Source organism: Mesocricetus auratus, unplaced genomic scaffold, assembly GCF_017639785.1.
Source record: "Mesocricetus auratus isolate SY011 unplaced genomic scaffold, BCM_Maur_2.0 Super-Scaffold_100007, whole genome shotgun sequence".
Classification (NCBI taxonomy): Eukaryota; Metazoa; Chordata; class Mammalia; order Rodentia; family Cricetidae; genus Mesocricetus; species Mesocricetus auratus.
Window position 1 is genome coordinate 31,111,916 of NW_024429191.1, and position 17,988 is coordinate 31,129,903.

At 40.8% G+C, this 17,988-nt stretch overlaps 1 protein-coding gene across 2 annotated transcripts in view; it reads right to left on the reverse strand.

Annotated features, from left to right (window-relative positions):
- Sec24a (SEC24 homolog A, COPII coat complex component) overlaps positions 1-17,988 on the reverse strand; it is a 60,545-nt gene that overhangs the window by 14,663 nt on the left and 27,894 nt on the right. For both annotated transcript variants that reach the window (XM_040748579.1, XM_040748580.1), the window contains exons 10-17: positions 14,732-14,844; positions 11,958-12,076; positions 8,752-8,807; positions 7,487-7,693; positions 6,163-6,283; positions 4,442-4,600; positions 3,534-3,707; positions 499-609 (exon numbers count right to left, since the gene is read on the reverse strand). In XM_040748579.1, coding sequence (XP_040604513.1) covers positions 499-609; positions 3,534-3,707; positions 4,442-4,600; positions 6,163-6,283; positions 7,487-7,693; positions 8,752-8,807; positions 11,958-12,076; positions 14,732-14,844 — 1,060 coding nt within the window. The remainder of the gene's footprint in view (positions 1-498; positions 610-3,533; positions 3,708-4,441; positions 4,601-6,162; positions 6,284-7,486; positions 7,694-8,751; positions 8,808-11,957; positions 12,077-14,731; positions 14,845-17,988) is intronic.

The window sequence follows — 17,988 nt, forward strand, 5'->3', positions numbered from 1 at the left end:
CACAAACACAGAGAAACCCTGTCTTGAAAAAAACCAAAACCAAACAAACAAACAAAACAAAAATATCCACCCCTCCAAAAAGGAGATATAGTTACTTAAGTCCAAAGAAACAAATATCTATAGAGAGACATTCAATGATGGCTTAAGGCCAGTGAGGGAAGGAGCAAGGAGCAGGTACTAATTGGGCATGAGATTCTTTTCAGTTGATGAAAATGCTCTAAAATTAAACTGTGATGTTGGCTGTATAACTCAGTAAGCATGTTAAAAATAATGAATTATTCAATTAAAATGGCTGAAATTCCTTAATATATAACTATACTTCAATAAAGCTGTTTATACAAGCAAAACAGACCCAATCAGCACAGTGGGCCTTTTCACTGAAACAGATACATATACAAACATCAAAACCTCTAAGGTGACATCTTTAGGTAAAACAAAAACATACATATGTGTTTAATGGTATGATGTAAAATATTTAAACTGGTAACAATTTCTTACCCATATTGGCCAATAACCCTGAAATTGCTTGAACATCAGCTCCAAGAAAGACTTCATTCAAGGTGGAAACTACCGGCAAACACAAAGTATGGACACGAATTCTTCTTTCACCTTTAGGGGTAAAAGACAATAGCTGTTTTTTAGGAAAAGGTTATGTTGAAGTCACTCTTTCTTCCCCTTCTCATACTCATCAGACAATCACTTTGCTTATTTACTTATTTGTACGTGGAGGTCTGCAAGTTGGCTCTCTCACCATGGGCATTGGGGACTGAATTTAAACCATCAGTCTTGGTGACTGGCACCTTTACCTGCTGAGCCACCTTGACAGCCCCTAAAATCATTTCTTCCTTTATTAGAACCCAGAAGGTCATATAAGAGGCAGGGATACGCCGGGCAGTGGTGACGCATGTCTTTAATCCCAACACTCAGGAGGCAGAGGCAGGCAGATCTCTGTGAGTTCAAGACCAGCCTGGTCTACAGAATGAGTTCCAGGACAACCTCCAAAGCCACAGAGAAACCCTGTCTCGAAAAACCAAAATAAATGAATGAATGAATGAATGAATGAATGAATGAATGAATGAATAAATAGAAGAAGCTGGGATACCACCAGAAAATATTTTTTCAGGCTTTATATTGTAACTATGGAACTCCTCTTGTTTAAGTTATTACTAAACAGGTAGCAGAAATTATAGTTGGTAATATGCTTGCTGGCTTTTTCTTTCTTTCCCTCCTGAACAGGATCAAGATACAGCCCAGGCAGGCCTCCAACTCATAATCTTACTCCATCAGTCTCCTGACTGCTAAGATTAGAGAGGCACAAACTATGCCTAATAAATTCCCTTTCAAAAGATTTATTTAAGCCGGGCGTTGGTGGCTCACGCCTTTAATCCCAGCACTTGGGAGGCAGAGGCAGGCGGATCTCTGCGAGTTCGAGGCCAGCCTGGTCTACAAGAGCTAGTTCCAGGACAGCCTCCAAAGCCACAGAGAAACCCTGTCTCGAAAAAAAAACCAAAAAACAAAAACAAACAAACAAAAAAAAAAGATTTATTTATTTTTATTTGATGAGTGTTTTGCCTGCATGTATGTTAGTACACCATATTCATACTTGGTGCTAGAAGAGAACATGGGATTCCTTAGAACTAGAGTTGCAGATGGTTATGAGCTATCATGTGAGTGCTGGAAACTGAAACTGGGTCTTCTGGAAGAACAGTCAATGCTCTTTTTTTGCTGGTTTTTGTAGAGACAGGGTTTCTCAATGTAGCCTGGCTGTCCTGGAACTCACTCTGTAGACTCAGAGATCCACCTGCCTCTACCTCCTGAGTGCTGGGATTAGTCAATAGCTGGAGCCATCTCTCCAGCCCCCAATTTTATACATACTTGTTTGTTTTGTTTTTTTGAGCAGGGTTTTACTATGTAGTTGTTCTTGAATTCATTAAATAGACAAGGCTGACCTCAGACTCATAGAGATTCACTTTGTCTCCCAAGTGGTGGGATTAAAGGTGTGTGCCACCACAACCAACACATATTTTTTAATCACAGAAAAAAATTTTAAATTAATATCACAGTATCTTTTCTTTGGCAATCACAACAGCAATCAATGAATAAAAAGACCCATATGAAAATTTCTAGGTAATACTAAATGCCAGACCTGTGGTTATTTCTAGTGCTGAGCATTGTGACCACAGCATCATACATGCTAAGTACAAGTTCCACTACAAGTTATAACTTTAGCCTCATTAATCAGTTATGTATTTTAGGCAACGTCTCATAATTCTCAGGCAAGCCTCAAACTTGAAATGTAGCCAAGGATGACTCTGATCATCCTGTCTCTACCTCCCAAGTGCTGAGATCACAGGGGTGCACCACCATGCTTGCTTTATGCTGCACTGGGGATAGATCTGGACTTTGTGTATGCTGGGCAAACACCCTATCAACAGAGCTACATCCCCAGTATAGCCCTGGTTGATAGGTAAGATCCTCAGGAGCTATAGGCAGTTGTTAGCTGCCATAGGGACTGGGAACAGAAATCTGGGTCCTCTGGAAGAGCAGGAAGCAGCACTGTTAACCATTGAGCCATCTCTCCAGTCTAGAGAAATTTTTTTTTTTAACTAGAGTGTTTGATCATAAATAAAAATCTGTTATTGAGCCGGGCGGTGGTGGCGCACGCCTTTAATCCCAGCACTCCGGAGGCAGAGGCAGGCGGATCTCTGTGAGTTCAAGGCCAGGCTGGACCGACAGCCTCCAAAACAATACAGAGAAACCCTGTCTCGTAAAAAACCAAAAAACCCAAAAAAAAAAAAAAATCTGTTATTGGGAGTAGTGGATAGTGCAAGTGCATGTCTATAATGCCTGTACTTGGGAACCTGAGGCAGGAGGAACCCAAGTGTGTGTGTGTTGATCTTGTCTCAAAAAAAAAAAAGAAGGAAAGGAAAAAGAAAAAACTTACAAAGATACACCTGCCTCTGCCTCCTGAGTGCTGGAGCCAAAAAAATTTTTTTCTTTTAAAATGAAATGGGGGGGCTGGAGAGATGGCTCAGTGGTTAAGAACACTGGCTGTACAGGGTTCAATTCCCAGCACCCACATGGCCATGGCAGCTCATGCCTGTTCATAACTGCAGTTCCAGCAGATCTGACACCCTCACACAGACATATGTGTAGGTAAACCACAAATGGACATAAAATAAAAATTAAAAAGAAAATCTTTTAACTACCAAGAACAGCAATAAGATTCTTATCATTACAAATAATCTGTACTATCTTGATACTATCAACACCTATGGTACTGAAGACAGGATCATAAGCTATAGTAGACACCAGCACACCATAAAGCTTACTTGATCATTATACTTTGTGCTTAGTTAATCATGCACTGTATACCTAAACATCTGTTCAGAGGATGGGAGGCATAGGTAGGTGTGTTCGAGGCTAGTCTGGTCTATACAGCTAGTTCTAGGATAGTCAGAGCAGAGCTATAGAGTGAGACTTTGTCTCCAAAACTAAAAACATTGTGAGAACAAATACAAACAAAAACATACCTTTACTTGATGTATATAAGAGTGCTGACTGAAAAGAAACCAGCTGAGTGTCAGTAAGGTTTTCTTCTACTGACATCTGCACCGCATACCCAGCATCTGGGTTGACATTGGGAAGAGACAGTAAGTCTGTAGAACGGACGAAGAAGTTCCCATGGAAAGTATGAATGGAAAGACCTAGAATAAAGAAATTATTAACATGATTGTTATGTGTTCACTTTTTCTTTATGTATTCTTTTACTTTTACTTTATGCATTTTCTTTGGAGATATGGTCTCTTAAAAAAAATGGAAACAACACATACAGCATAAAATTTACCATTTTCATGTACACAGTTCAGTAGTTTTAAATACATTGACAATATTCCATATTTTTTAAAGATTTATTGTTATCATTTTAAATTACGTGCATGTGTGTATCTATGTGCAGGTTTGTGCACATGAGTGTAGGTATCTACAGAAGCCAGAGGCATCAGGTCTCCTGGAGCTGGAGTTACAGATAGTTGCAAGTCAGTGTGACTGCTAGTGACATAGCTTGAGTCATTTGCAAGAGCAGTATGTACTCTTGGCTGCTGAGCCATTTCTCTAGCCCTAATACTGCCTGTCGTAAAATAGTTTTTCTCCTTTAACTGCATATTATATAATTTTACATTCTAAAACTCAGTAATATATCTTTGCATAATTTTACTGTATAAAAAAAACATGTAGGGGCTGGAGAGATGGCTCAGTGGTTAAGAGCACTGCCTGCTCTTCCAGAGATCCTGAGTTCAATTCCCAGCACCTACATGGTGATTCACAACCATTTGATGCTATCTTCTGGCAAGCAGGTGTTCATGCAGATACATGTACATAAAATAAATAAATCTTGAAAACAACAACATGTAGCCTTATGAGGGAAATAAAGTGTTCCCACCTTTGGTGCACCGGATCCTCATGACTGCCTCAAATCCAATCTTCCGAGTGAGGTATCTCTGTAGTTCCTTCTGGAATTTCTGCACTTGGACTGGATTGTGCTGATGATGGTAAGAGGGATAGTAATAAACACTGCCTGCTGAGTACCGAGAAATACAGCCTGGAAGAGAACACATACTCTTTTTAGTCACCTCTTCATTTACGCGCGCGCGCGCGCGCGCGTGTGTGTGTGTGTGTGTGTGCATGAGAGACAGAGACAGAGAGACAGAGAGAGAGAGAGAACACATACATATATCCTCAAGTTTTAAAGGTTTATTGTTGCTGGGCAGTGTTGGCGCACGCCTTTAACCCAGCACTTGGGAGGCAGGCAGAGGTAGGTGGATCTCTGTGTGTTCAAGACCAGCCTGGTCTACAAAAGCTAGTTCCACGACAGGCACCAAAGCTACAGAGAAACCCTGTCTCGAAAAACATAACAAAACAAACAAAAAGATTTATTGTTATTATTTTAAACTACGTGCAAGTGTGTGTCAGGTTTGTAACAGAGGCATCAATTTATTTGGAGCTGGAGTCATAGACAGCTGTGAACTAATGTAGTACTGGTAATATAACTTGGCTTCTATCTATCTGCACACATATAAACACACACACACACACACACATATATATATATATATATGCTTCATTCCTCAGCCTCTCAATACTCCTGTAGAACAGTAGCTACTAATACATCAAAGTAACTGCACACATTTTCCTTTGGCTTCTCAAGGTACCATCAAAAAGAATATTTTACTCCTTTATAATAGTGGCATAGCAAGCAAGCTCTCCACCTCCCTTTCACTAAGTTAAGAGTAGAGTGCCACTTGTAATGGTGTATGATTTTATTCCCAGCACTTGGACAGCGAGGGCTCTGTAGAGAGACCCTGTCTCAAAAAAAAAAAAAAGGTAGAAGAGTATTAGGTTTTTTTTTTTTTAATATTTATTATGTATACAGTGTTCTGCCTGCATGTATCCCTGCAGGCCAGAAGAGGGCACCAGATCTCATTACAGATGGTTGTGAGCCACCATGTGGTTGCTGGGGATTGAACTCAGAACCTCTGGAAGACCAGCCAGTGCTCTTAACCTCTGAGCCATCTCTCCAGCCCGAGTATGAGGTTTTAATACATTTGAACTGACTGACTAGCAATGTGGCTAGGCATGGTGGCACAGGCCTATGGTTTGAGCTACTTGAGAAGGTGGGGTGTGTGAGGATGGGAGACGGAATAATTACTGAGCTCAAGAGTGGAGAACACTTGCCTGGCATAGTAGCACACACCCTTAATCTCAGCACTCAGGAGGCAGAGGCAGGCAGATATCTGAGTTTCAGGCCAGCCTAATTTACAAAGTAAATTCCAGGACAGTCAATGCTACACTGATAAATGCTGTCTCAGAAAAAACAAAAATAAAAAATTGGAGAGAAGCATGGCTAACACAGCAAGATCCCATTTCAAAAACAGAACATTATCATAATAACATCATTTTGACATTCATTTTAAAAATCATTTAAAAAAGGACTTGCATGAGAACACACATCTGTAATTCCAGCTCTTGGGAGATGGCAGCAGAACAATTTGGAACTCAAGGTCATCCTGGGAACCAGGTGAAATTGAAGGTGAGCCTGGGCTACCTGAAACCTTGTCAAAAGAAAGAAAGAAAAGAGAGAGAGAGAAAGAGGTAAGAACTTACCTAGAGAAGCCAAATCAGAATACTGTCCACTGAGAAGGAATAAGTCAACAGCTGCCTGCTGGCCAGAACAGTCCAAGGCTAATTTCTTATAAAAGTCAGTGGATGGTGTCAGGTGTATTTCCTATTAATCGCAGGATAGAAAGAGAAAATTTTAAATTCATCAAAAAAATGTAAATATACACTTAGGTATACCGCAATGTTAAAGCACTTTCTGAGGACTTATGTTTATTCTGTTTATTATTAAAAAGAAATACTTTCATGCCAGGCATTGGTGGCACATGCCTTTATCCCAGCACTCAGGAGGCAGAGGCAGGTGGATCTCTGAGTTCGAGGGCCAGCCTGGTCTACAGAGCAAGTTCCAGGACAGGCAAACCCTGTCTCAAAAAAAAAAAAAAAAGTAAATACTTTCAAAAAAGAAAAGAAAAACTTCTATTACATTAATTTTGTAATAGACAAAGATAAAAGTATTATTTTAACTTTGGCCTACTAAATGCTCCATATGCTGGGGACATGCTAACAATTCATAAATGACATGTATTTAGTCATTTCAGCTACCCTAAGAGTTGGGCATTAGCATCATCTTCTCTTCATACACAAAGAAATAGAAGGATATAATATATCAGTTACTGATGTCTAACCCCTGTTTAATAGGCAATAGAACTTAGGCTGTCTAGTCATTAATAATATGGGAAGTATATGGTGGACCTGTTTTTCTCTTTTGGGAAATGCAAATTCCTAATTCACACACACAAGGAACTCAAAAGCAAGCAATCCCTGGCTGTTAATCTGCCTGATTACGACCCTTTCTTTTTTATTTTTATTTTTTATTCCTCTCCCCCCCTCCCCCCCTCCCTCTCTCTCTCTCTCCCCTCCCCTCATCCCCTCTCTACCAGGCTGGCCTCAAACTCAAGAAATCCGCCTGCCTCTGCCTCCCAAGTGCTGGGATTAAAGGTGTGCACCACCAATTCCCGGCCAGGTTCAATTTCTAAGAGCCTAAGATATTAAAGATGATAAAGCACAGATGTATCGGGCAGGTAGGAAAAAGAATAAAACAATCACATGCACATAAAAGTGAAACCCTTGCTGGGCGGTGGTGGCGCACAACTTTAGTCTCAGCATTCGGGAAGCAGAGGCAGGTGGAAAAACAAAAACAAAAAACAAAACAACAACAAAAAAAGTAAAAAAGTGAAACCCTTTATTCATTACCAACAGTCCCTCTTCTTCACAGCCAAGAAAATAATAAAGCAAACAAATGGAAAACAAGCTCTTAGGTCTAAGAGACAGTACTAGCACAGACCAGGCTATATACACCTAGTGGTCTAACCTTAGCAGATGACCTTTGGTTGGGTTCCTCCCGTGGTTTCAGGGCTCCTACACCAAGAGTTGGGAGTTGTGTTTGGAAGACCGACATTCGACCCCCAGTTGGTGACATTAGCTTGAATGCAGCCTGCAGTGCAGGACCCAAGGCACTCTGGGTCTCCAGTGTCTTAGTAAACATCTGTGGCAAACTTTTCAGTAAATCTTGGACAAGCTTATGAAATAAATCAAGAAAACTCGAGAATGTTACAATTACATTTTTTCCACAATAAATCATTATCTAATACAATAGACAGGACACTGAATCATGATGATGGTCAGAGAATCTATGGACACTACAAGAAACAATGAAGTTGGTCAATGACAAGAAAGCCATTTTAAGTAAACATTATAAATTGGCAAGCAAGACATCAAAACTGGAGCCTTACAGTTCTTGCACATGCAATAGTCCAGCAAGACTGTAAGTCCAGCATGTATTCAATTTAGAAATTTGTCTATTTTAAAGCCAGGAATATGGCTTTCTCCATCACCTTTACATACTTTATTCTCTTAAGTTCCAAAGTGAGTTTAACTCCTCCCTGTTGCAAAATCTAAGATAGTCAGTAACAATGCCAACTAGTAGTGTTACTACAAAAGAAAAAGAAAGTCAAACCAACTGCCTCTTTAAGTTAGGTTGTACAGATAAAAGAGAATTACTGGGGAAAATATTCTGTGCTACACAGCACAGTCCCCACTGATGAAAGCGGGGCCCACAGACTTGCTAGTTCAATGTTGCCCTACGCCATATATGCAGGTACAGGGTAGACAACATCCCCCCTTCAGACACACTCTGTTCACCTCTCACTGCATTATGTCATGGCAATTTCCAGGCAGGTAATAAGAGTTTCTTCTGAACTGACCCAATGACACTCTGTGAATCAGAAAAGCAAAAGCACTGAGAGCAGCCTGGCTATGTGCTTCTGTGCAGTGACCAGCAGTGTTCTTTCAGCAACCCTCCCTCTCCCACATGGCCTCAGACCACACCTCCTCCAGGTGCTCTTCCTCCTGGAAGAGGCATAGCTTCTGCTCCACAACAAAGAACCTGCTGCCTTAGACTAAAAGACGATCAGTATACAACTGATCTCAAGAACCATCCATCCAGTGAACTTAAACTAAGAGTAGATATAAAATGATACATAGCCTAAAGTATCAAAGAAAAAGCAAAATCTAAAGTTCATTTCAGAAATATGCATTGTGTTAAAATAAAATGGCAGGAAGGAAAGTATGCCTTACCTCTTTACTTTCATTTAGGTTTACTAGTAAGTTCTCTGGCATAGGTATAAAAACATCTGAAAGAATAAAGAAGCACTAATTTTATTATTTATCTTTTGTTGTTGTTTTTTGAAGTAGGATTTCTCTGTGTAGCCCTGGCTGCCATGACATTGTTAATGTAGACCAGTCTGACCTGGAACTCACAAGAGATCCACCTGCATCTGCCTCCCAAGTGCTAGGATTAATGCTATGTGGTTACTACACTTGTTAAAGACACATTTTTAATATTAGACAGCTATGGGATTAAAGAGATGGGTCAGTGGTTAAGACCACTAGCTGCTCTTCTAGAGGATCAGTTCCCAGCATTCATACTGGAATTCCAGTTCCAGGGGATGAAACACTACCTTCTGACTTTTGTAGATAATAGTTAACAGAAAATACAAGAATGTTTTGAGACAAGATCTCACTATGTAGTTCTGGCTGTCCTCAAACTCACAGAGATCCGCCTGTCTCTGCCTCCCTGCTGAGATTAAAGGTGTGCCCCACTATGTTCACCAAGAATGCTTTAGTTTTATCTGAAATAATAGTTTACTAGTATTTTTGTCACTCAGATGGCAGATGCTTCTTCATAAAGGAAATTCCAAACCAGTGCCCTACTAACAGGACTACAAATGCAGGTGAACCAGAAGTTGCTCTCATCATTTTAAGTGAGCCTCTCAGAATATTTGTTCTTTCATTTACTCATTTGGTGATGTGGTTTTGTTTTGAATTTTTAATGTCCATGTGCGTATATGCCAGTGCATGTGGAAGCCAGAAGACAGCCTTGAGTAGCATGTTCAGAAATACCACCCACTTCCTTTGAGACACGATCTTTCATTGGCCTGCAGCTCACCAGTTAGGCTAGGCTGGCTGGCCTTCGAGGCCCAGGTATCTGTGTCTTTCAAGTACACCACCACATGGGCCTGACATTCTTAAGTTGGTTCTGGAGGTAGAACTCAGGTCCTTAGGCTTGCAAGGCAAGCACTTTTATTGACAGAGCTATCTCCTTAGCCCCTTGCTTGGTTTAGAGACAAGGTTTTACTATGTAGTCCAAACTGACTTGGATCATCTTTCTGCTTCTGTCTCAATAGTGCAGAAATCACAGTGTACTACCATGTCCAATTTATAAAATACTGTTAAAAGAAAAATTCCTGCTCAAGGCCAGCCTAGGGTGTATGAGACCGGGTCTGAAAACAATTTAATTATTTCATTAAAATCTTTACTTTTTGACAAGTAAATATAGAAACTGACTCCTTATAATTTTCCGTGCACCCTTATTTTCTTCCTAGTTTGATTCCATCTAAGAAAAGAAATTTGATTCCTAAGAAAAATAAGTTTTGAATGTATTGTCCACATTAAATCGATTATTAGGCCTGGAGATGTGGCTCAGTGTTACTTTTCCAGAGGATGCTAGTTCAAATCCCAGCACCCATGTCAGGCACTCACAACTACCGATAACTCCAACTTCAGGGGATCCAATGTCCTCTTCTGGCCCCTGCTGACACCAGCAGAAACAGAGACGCATAGATAAAATAAATAAATTTATTATCAGATATGTAATTACAAGTATTTCCTCCCCCTCCTATATGCTATATTCTCTTATAAACTAGTTGTTTTTCTTTTGCAGTGCCAGGGATCAAACCCAGGGCCTTGCATTGTGAAGTGAGCACTCTACTACTTAGTTAATTCCCTAGTCATAAAAGCCTATTAAGACAGGGCTTTACTATGCAGCTGTGTAACAATCATAGCTGTCTTAGAACTTGCTCTGCAGACCAGGTTGGCCTCAAACTCACAAAGATCTACCTGCCTCTTCCTTGTGAATACGGGATTAAAGGAATGCATCAGTATCAACCGACCTTACCATGCATGGTTTTATGTGGTATTGTGATCAAACTTTGGGATCCATGAATGCTAGATAAGAACTTACCAAATAAGTCACTCCAGGCTACTAGCAAAGTTATTTATTTTTATATTTATTTGTGTGCAATAGAGGGAGATGCACAGCATGCATGTGGAGTTCAGAAGACAGCATAGAGGAGTTCATTTTCTCCATCTACTTTTTAAGAGTTATTTATTATGTATATAGCGTTCTGCTTGCATGTTACCTGCACACCAGAAGAGGGCACCAGATCTCATTACAGATGGTTGTAAACCACCATGTGGCTACTGGGAATTGAACTCAGTACCTCTGGAAGAGTAGCCAGTGCTCTTAACCTCTGAGCTAACTCACTAGACTCCAAGTTTTATATTTTTAATTTTTCTTCTTCTTCTCCTCCTCTTCCTTTTTTTTTTTTTTTTTTAAAACAATGCCTTACTACATAGCACTGGCTGTCCTGGAATTCACTATGTAGACCAGGCTGGCAAGGAACTCAGGGTCCACTTGCCTCTGCCTCTGCCTCTGGGTGCTGGAATTAAAGATGTGTCCCACATGATCTTTTTTTTTAATAAATATTTTTAACTCAAGTTTACTTTTTTCTGGTTTTGTTTGTTTGTTTGTTTGTTTTGAGACAGGGTCTCACTATCTCTCCCTGGCTGCCCTGGCCCTCACAATGCAGACTAGGGTGACCTCAGACTAAAGTGATTCTCCTGTCTCCTTCTTCCAAGCTCTGGGGTCACAGGCATGTGCTACCTACTTAATATTCTTTAAACAGTACAGTCATGTTCTTTAGTATGTCTAGTTTTCCCTCACTGAGCCTTGGAATCGTAAACTAACTGACTGTTTCCCTAGGGCCTATTTTTGAGCTTCAGTATCTCTTTTTCTTCCCAGTCTACACTCAAGTTCCTCTGTTGTCTGTGTGGCACAGGTAGGAACTCACCTGCACGACTCCACCCATGGTCCTCAGGAACTTCTTCACTGCTACATATCTCACAGACTCTAACACCAACTTGTCTGTGTTCCCTTGCTCAGAAATCACTTCTCCATAACCCTTTTGCTCTCTGATAAAATAAGAGACTGGACTTAAAGATTCTGACAACTCCATCAATCTAATATTTTTCTACCCAAGACTTCCCTTCAGCCTGGTAAGGTGTCATATAAGTTTAAGGCCAGCCTGACCTATCCAGTGGTTTGAGCTCTGAAACACAGTTTTTTTTCTACATTACTAGAGTCATGCCACACAATACCGATTCACCAAACACTCAGGAAAATTCTCCAGGCAATTCAGTGAGTTTAAGTGTCTAACACTTACCATCAATATCTGAAACTATTAGCATCTGAGGCTGGGAGAGACCTTCTTGAAGACTGTAGAAATGAATAGTGCTATCAAATGTTATGAAGCCAATTTTTGTCCTAGTGTTGCCAGGAAGCCTGGAAATAAATTCACAAGGAAGTTTTAATCAGTGTTCACACACACACACACACACACACACACACACACACACATTCTCATTCTCTCTCTCTCTCTCTCTCTCTCTCTCTCTCTCTCTCTCTCTCTCTCTCTCTCTCTCTCTCTCTCTCTCTCTCTCTCTGCTAATTGTCATGGGTAAGTAGCCAATGTAATAGTATAGAAAGTGACCCAGTATAAATAGGCATTTACATCAGCCAATGTTTACCTGCTATGAAAATAACCTCCTCCCTATGTGAAAAACCAAATAATCAACAAAAGGCAGTAATGCTACAGCAATTTAAAATCAACTGCTTCTATATAGTTATAATTTCTTGGCATATGTGAGTTTTTTAAAAGCCTGGAAAATATGTACAAAAGTGGGCTCAATTTCAAGTTAATTTTTAAATAATGCTTCAGGGGCTGGGGATTTAGCTCAGTGGTTGAGAACATGGCAGACAGGTGTTAAGGCCCTGGGTTCAGTCTCTAGCACACAGGAAAAAAGAACGCTTCAAAAAATGATAGAGCATTTTAAAATGCATTGTAGGGGCTGGAGATGGCTCAGTGGTTAAGAGCACTGGCTGATCTTGCAGAGGACCCAATTCAATTCCCAGCACCCACATGGCAGCTCACAACCATCTGAAACTTCAGTTCAAGAGGACTGAATGTTCTTTTCTGACCTCCTCTGGTACCTGGCACACATATGGTACACATAAATACATGCAAGTAAAACACTCATACACACCGGGCGTTGGTGGCACACTCCTTTAATCCTAGCACTCGGGAGGCAGAGGCAGGTGAATCTCTGTGAGTTCAAGACTAGTGTGGTCTACAAGAGCTAGTTCCATGACAGCCTCCAAAAACAAAACAACAACAAACAAAAAAACCCACCAAACCACTCATACACACATAAAAAAACAAAATCTTTAAAAAAGAAATTAAAATGAAATAACTACGGCATCTATTTAAAACAATTACATAAACCTTTTATTTTATTTAACGCCTATAAGAACAAAAAGGAGCAAAAGTATCTTCTTTAAAGGACCCAACATATGGAACAAAATTAGTGAGAAAGGAACTAGCTTCCAGCCTTTTCCATGCCTGGGTGTCTTAAAGTACCTTCTCAGCCGCACAGTCACCACATAATATACAGCCTAGAACATGAGATACAAATACAGATAGGAGAAAGAATGCGCTTTTGGCCAATGTGAAGGAGCTGCGATGAAATCTGGCCTATGCATTTCTTGTATTAAAAGTTCACACTAATTTTTATAAATTCTATCCTGTGTACATAACATTTAAAACATATGCATTAAACTGGGTGAAGCTGGGTGGTGGTAGCACATGCCTTTAATCCCAGCATTTGGGAGGCAGAAGCAGGCAGATCTCTGTGAGTTCAAGGTCAGCCTGGTCTACAGAGTGATTTTTCAGGACAGTCAGGAATGTTAAACAGAGAAACACTGTCTTGAAAACCTGTCCCCATCATGAAAGTCCATGAAATGATTGCTAACGATACTCTGCTATTCTCATAGATTGGTGCCTAGGCCAATTGTCATCACAGAGACTTCATCCAGCAACTGATGAAAACAGATGCAGAGACCCACAGCTCAACATTAGTAGAATTCGGGGAATCCTATGCAAGAGGGGAGGAAGGATTACAGGAGCCAGAGGGGCCAGAGGGGTCATGGACAACACAAGAAAACCCACAGAATCAACTGACCTGGGCTCACAGAGACTGAACTGACAACCAGGGAGCCTGAGTGGAAGCAGGGGCTGTCTCTGACCCTGCTGTCTGCTTTGGGGACCCTTCCTTCTATTGGGTTTCCTTGTCCAGCCTTAATAGGAGAGGAGGTGCCTAGTGTCAATATAATGATATAATAGCATGGCTGGTTCATATCCATGGCAGGCCTGCCCTTTTCTGAAGAGAATGGAGGAGAAGTGGGTGGGGGAAGACAGGCTGGCTGAGAGGAGAGAGAGGGAAAACTGTGGGGTCTGGATATAAAAATAAATAAAATATTAAAAATACATATATATAAATTACAAATCAAGCCAGGCATTAGTGGTACACGCCTTTAATACCAGCACTTGGGAGGCAGAGCCAGGCAGATCTCTGTGAGTTTGAGGTCAGTGTGGTCTATAGAGCAAGTTCCAGAACAGCCTCCAAAACAATAGAAACGCTGTCTCAAAAAGCCAAAAAAAAAAAAAAAATCATACCATGACTAGGCACAGTAGCTCACATCTATAATACCAGCGCTCAAGAGGCCAAAACAAGAAGAGAGCTGAAGGTGTAAGGACAGTGAATTTGAGGCCTATCTTGACTACAGAGTAAGATCTTGTACTTAAAAAGCCTGGATGTATTTAAAGGTAAAATGATATGATGGCAGAGACTTGCTTGAAAACAGTCAAGTAGAAAAGGTGTATGAAAGAGGATTACATGAAGCAAAACCAGCAGCATGCTGAAGGTGACAGGCGTGGGGGGTGGGGCCTCCTCAGACTCCTCTTCCCATTTACTCTAAGACCCAAGCTAACCCAACCCATTAAGTGGTCCTTTAGAACAGCATTATGCACCTTTAAAATAAACTAAGTGCTCATTTTGAAGATACGGTCTCTTTCAAATTAAGCTGAATTAAGACACTTACAGATCCAGATTGTCTAATAAACTCTGGCAAACCGAATTCAAGTATCCAGTTTCTATTGCGTTGTGAGATACGTCAAACACAAAGAGGTACACTGGAGGTTGTGGTGGTCGTAACTAGAGGGAAAAAGGATTCAATTAAATACATCCAACCGAATTACATTTAAATTTACATGCTGGCGTCCCATACAGCAAACCTACAACAAGCGCTATTAAAGGGCTGCGTGGAGGCAGCAGTGAACCACTTCCCATCTACCACAGGCTCTAAGTAAGACCTAAGCTGACATATTTAAGTGGTCCTTTAGAACATAATTAAGAACCTTTGAAACAAACTGATGGCTCATTTTGAAGACACTACCCATTTCAAACGTAAGGGAAGTGTGTGCACAGTTCAGAAGCGCTCTCTCTCGCAGGAAAGAGTGTGTGCAATCAGAGGGCTCTGGCAGTACTGGCCACGCTCTCATCTTTTTCTTTTCTTTTTAATGTGTAGAGTGTTTTGCCTGCACGCTTGTGCACCATGTGCAGATGCCTGGAAGCCAGAAAGGAATGTTGGATCCCCTGGAACTGTAGTACAGATGGGTGTCAGCTCTCATGTACGTGCTGAGAATCAAACCAGGGTCTCCTGGAAGTCTACCAGTGTTTTTAACCCCTGAGACATCTCTGCAGCACCTAATGTTACAATATTGGTCAAGACAGTACTAACAAAGGTGGCTTACTTCATAATTATTTGATAACGTATGTACTTATGTTTGACTGACTTTTCTATTGAGCAAATTTCTTCATCATCACCATCATCTGTTTTGTTTTGTTTTGTTTTTGAAAGTGTTTCTCTATGTAATCCTGGCTGTACTGGAACTCACTCTGTAGACAGGCTGGCCTTGAACTCACAGAGATCCACATGCCTTTACCTCCTAAGCGCTAGAATTAAAGGCATGTGCCACCACACTTGGCTGGGAGAGCAGATGCTTGAGCTCTTTAATTTGACAAAGTGCAGAGAACTGTTACTAATCACTTCAGCAACTCAAAGAATTAAAAAAAAAAAAAAAGCCAGGCGCATGCCTTTAATCCCAGCATTTGGGAGGCAGAGGCAGGTGGATTTCTGTGAATTTGAGGCCAGCCTGGTCTACAGAGTGAGTTCCAGGACAACATCCAAAACAATACAGAAAAACCCTGTCTCGGAAAAACCAAAAAAAAAAAAAAAAAAAAAAAAAAAAACAGACCACCCCTCATAAATTACATAATAAAATGGATTCAACCTCACATGTAAGTGCAAAATACTATATACACTCCAAAATAGGGAGACAGATCGCTTTACGTGTTTGCCATACATGCAAGAGAACCCGAGTTTGATCCCCAGAGCCCATGTGAAGAATCTAGGGTGTTGGCTTGAGTTGTAAGCAGTATAACGAGCAGAGACAGGAGGGTCCCTTGGGCTCTCTAACCAGCTAGCCCACCCTAATCAGTGAGTCCCAGGTCAATGAGAGGGCACCAAAAATGGCTCAGAGCTAAAGAGCACTGGCTGCTCTTCCAGAGGTCCTGAGTTCAATTCCCAGCAACCATATGATGGCTCACAACCATCTGTAATGAGATCTGGTGCCCTCTTCTGGCCTGCAGGGATACAGAACACTGTATACATAATAAATAAAATAATAGGGCTGGAGAGATGGCTCAGAGGTTAAGAGCACTGACTGCTCTTCCAGAGGTCCTGAGTTCAATTCCCAGCAACCACATGGTGCCTCACAACCATCTGTAATGAGATCTGGTGCCCTCTTCTGGTCTGCAGACATACATGGAGGAAGGATGTTGTATTCATAATAAATAAATAAATAAATCTTTTTAAAAAAATAATAAATCTTAAAACAAACAAACAAAAAAAATCAAGGTGGGTTGGCTTAGAAATGCATGCCCTAAATCCCAGTTTGTCTCAAAAAGAGGCAGGTGGATCTCAATGAGTTCAAGGCCAGTCTGGTCTCCAGTGTTCCAGGACAGTCAGAGCTACATAATGAGACCCTGGTTCAAATAAAGAGCAAAAATCATGATAGATGACACCTGAGGAATGAGATTAGAGGATGCTCTCTGTCTTACATGATTACACACACACACACACACACATACATACTACAATAATAAACTAGAAATAAAGACTGGTATTACATGTTAGTGTCATTTTCACATTCCTTTTTCTCAGACGCAATTAAGACTTAGTAAAAGAAAGAGAACCTAAATCAAGAGGCCTAGGCTCTTTGTTTTATTTATTTATTTTATGTGTATGTGTGAATGCCAGCATGCACACATGTATGTGTACTGCTTACACGCAGTGCACACAGAGACCAGAAGAGGGCTTCAGATCTCCTGAAATCAGAATTACAACTTGGGTCCTCTTGTAAGAGCAGTCAGAGTTCTTAACCCTAAACCATATCTCCAGCCCCTGGAGCTTTTTTGTTTTGTAGATTACTTTATATAGCCCACACTGGCCTAACTCACATAAAAGGCAGGCTTGACCTTTTTTTGTTTGTTTAAAGATTTTATTTATTATATATATATAGTGTTCTGTCTGCTTGTATGCCTGAAGGTCAGAAGAGGGCACAGATCTCATTACAGATGGTTGTGAGCCACCATGTGGTTGCTGGGAATTGAACTCAGGACCTCTGGAAGAGCAGTTGGTGCTCTTAACCTCTGAGCCATCTCTCCAGCCCCAGGCTTGAACTTCTAATCCTCCTGCCTGCCTCTTTTTTTTTTTTTTTTTTTTTTTTTAAGATTTTATGCCAGAAGAGGACATCAGATCCCACTATAGATGGTTGTGAGCCACCATGTAGGTGCTGGAATTAAACTCAGGACCTCTGGAAGAGTAACCAGTGCTCTTAATCTCTGAGCCATCTCTCCAGCCCCCTTGCCTCTACCTCTTAAGTGCCTGGATTACACAGCATTATTTGTAAAACACATGTCTGATTTGACTGATATATATATATATATAATCCTAATAGTATATTACAAATTGCCTGGTACAGACAAGATACTGATGCTGTGGAATATTCCTGTAAACTGTGTAAATCATGCTCTGATTGGTTTAGTAAGGAGCTGACTGACCAACAGGCAGGCAGGATAAGGTTAGGCGGAAAAAACAAAATAAGAAAGGGAAGAAAGGTGGAGTGAAGGAAACCCAGGCTGGCTGCTGGGAAGGCAAGATGCTAGAGGGCAGGTAAAGCCACGTGGTAATACATAGATTAATATAAATGGGTTAACTTAAATGTGAGAACTACT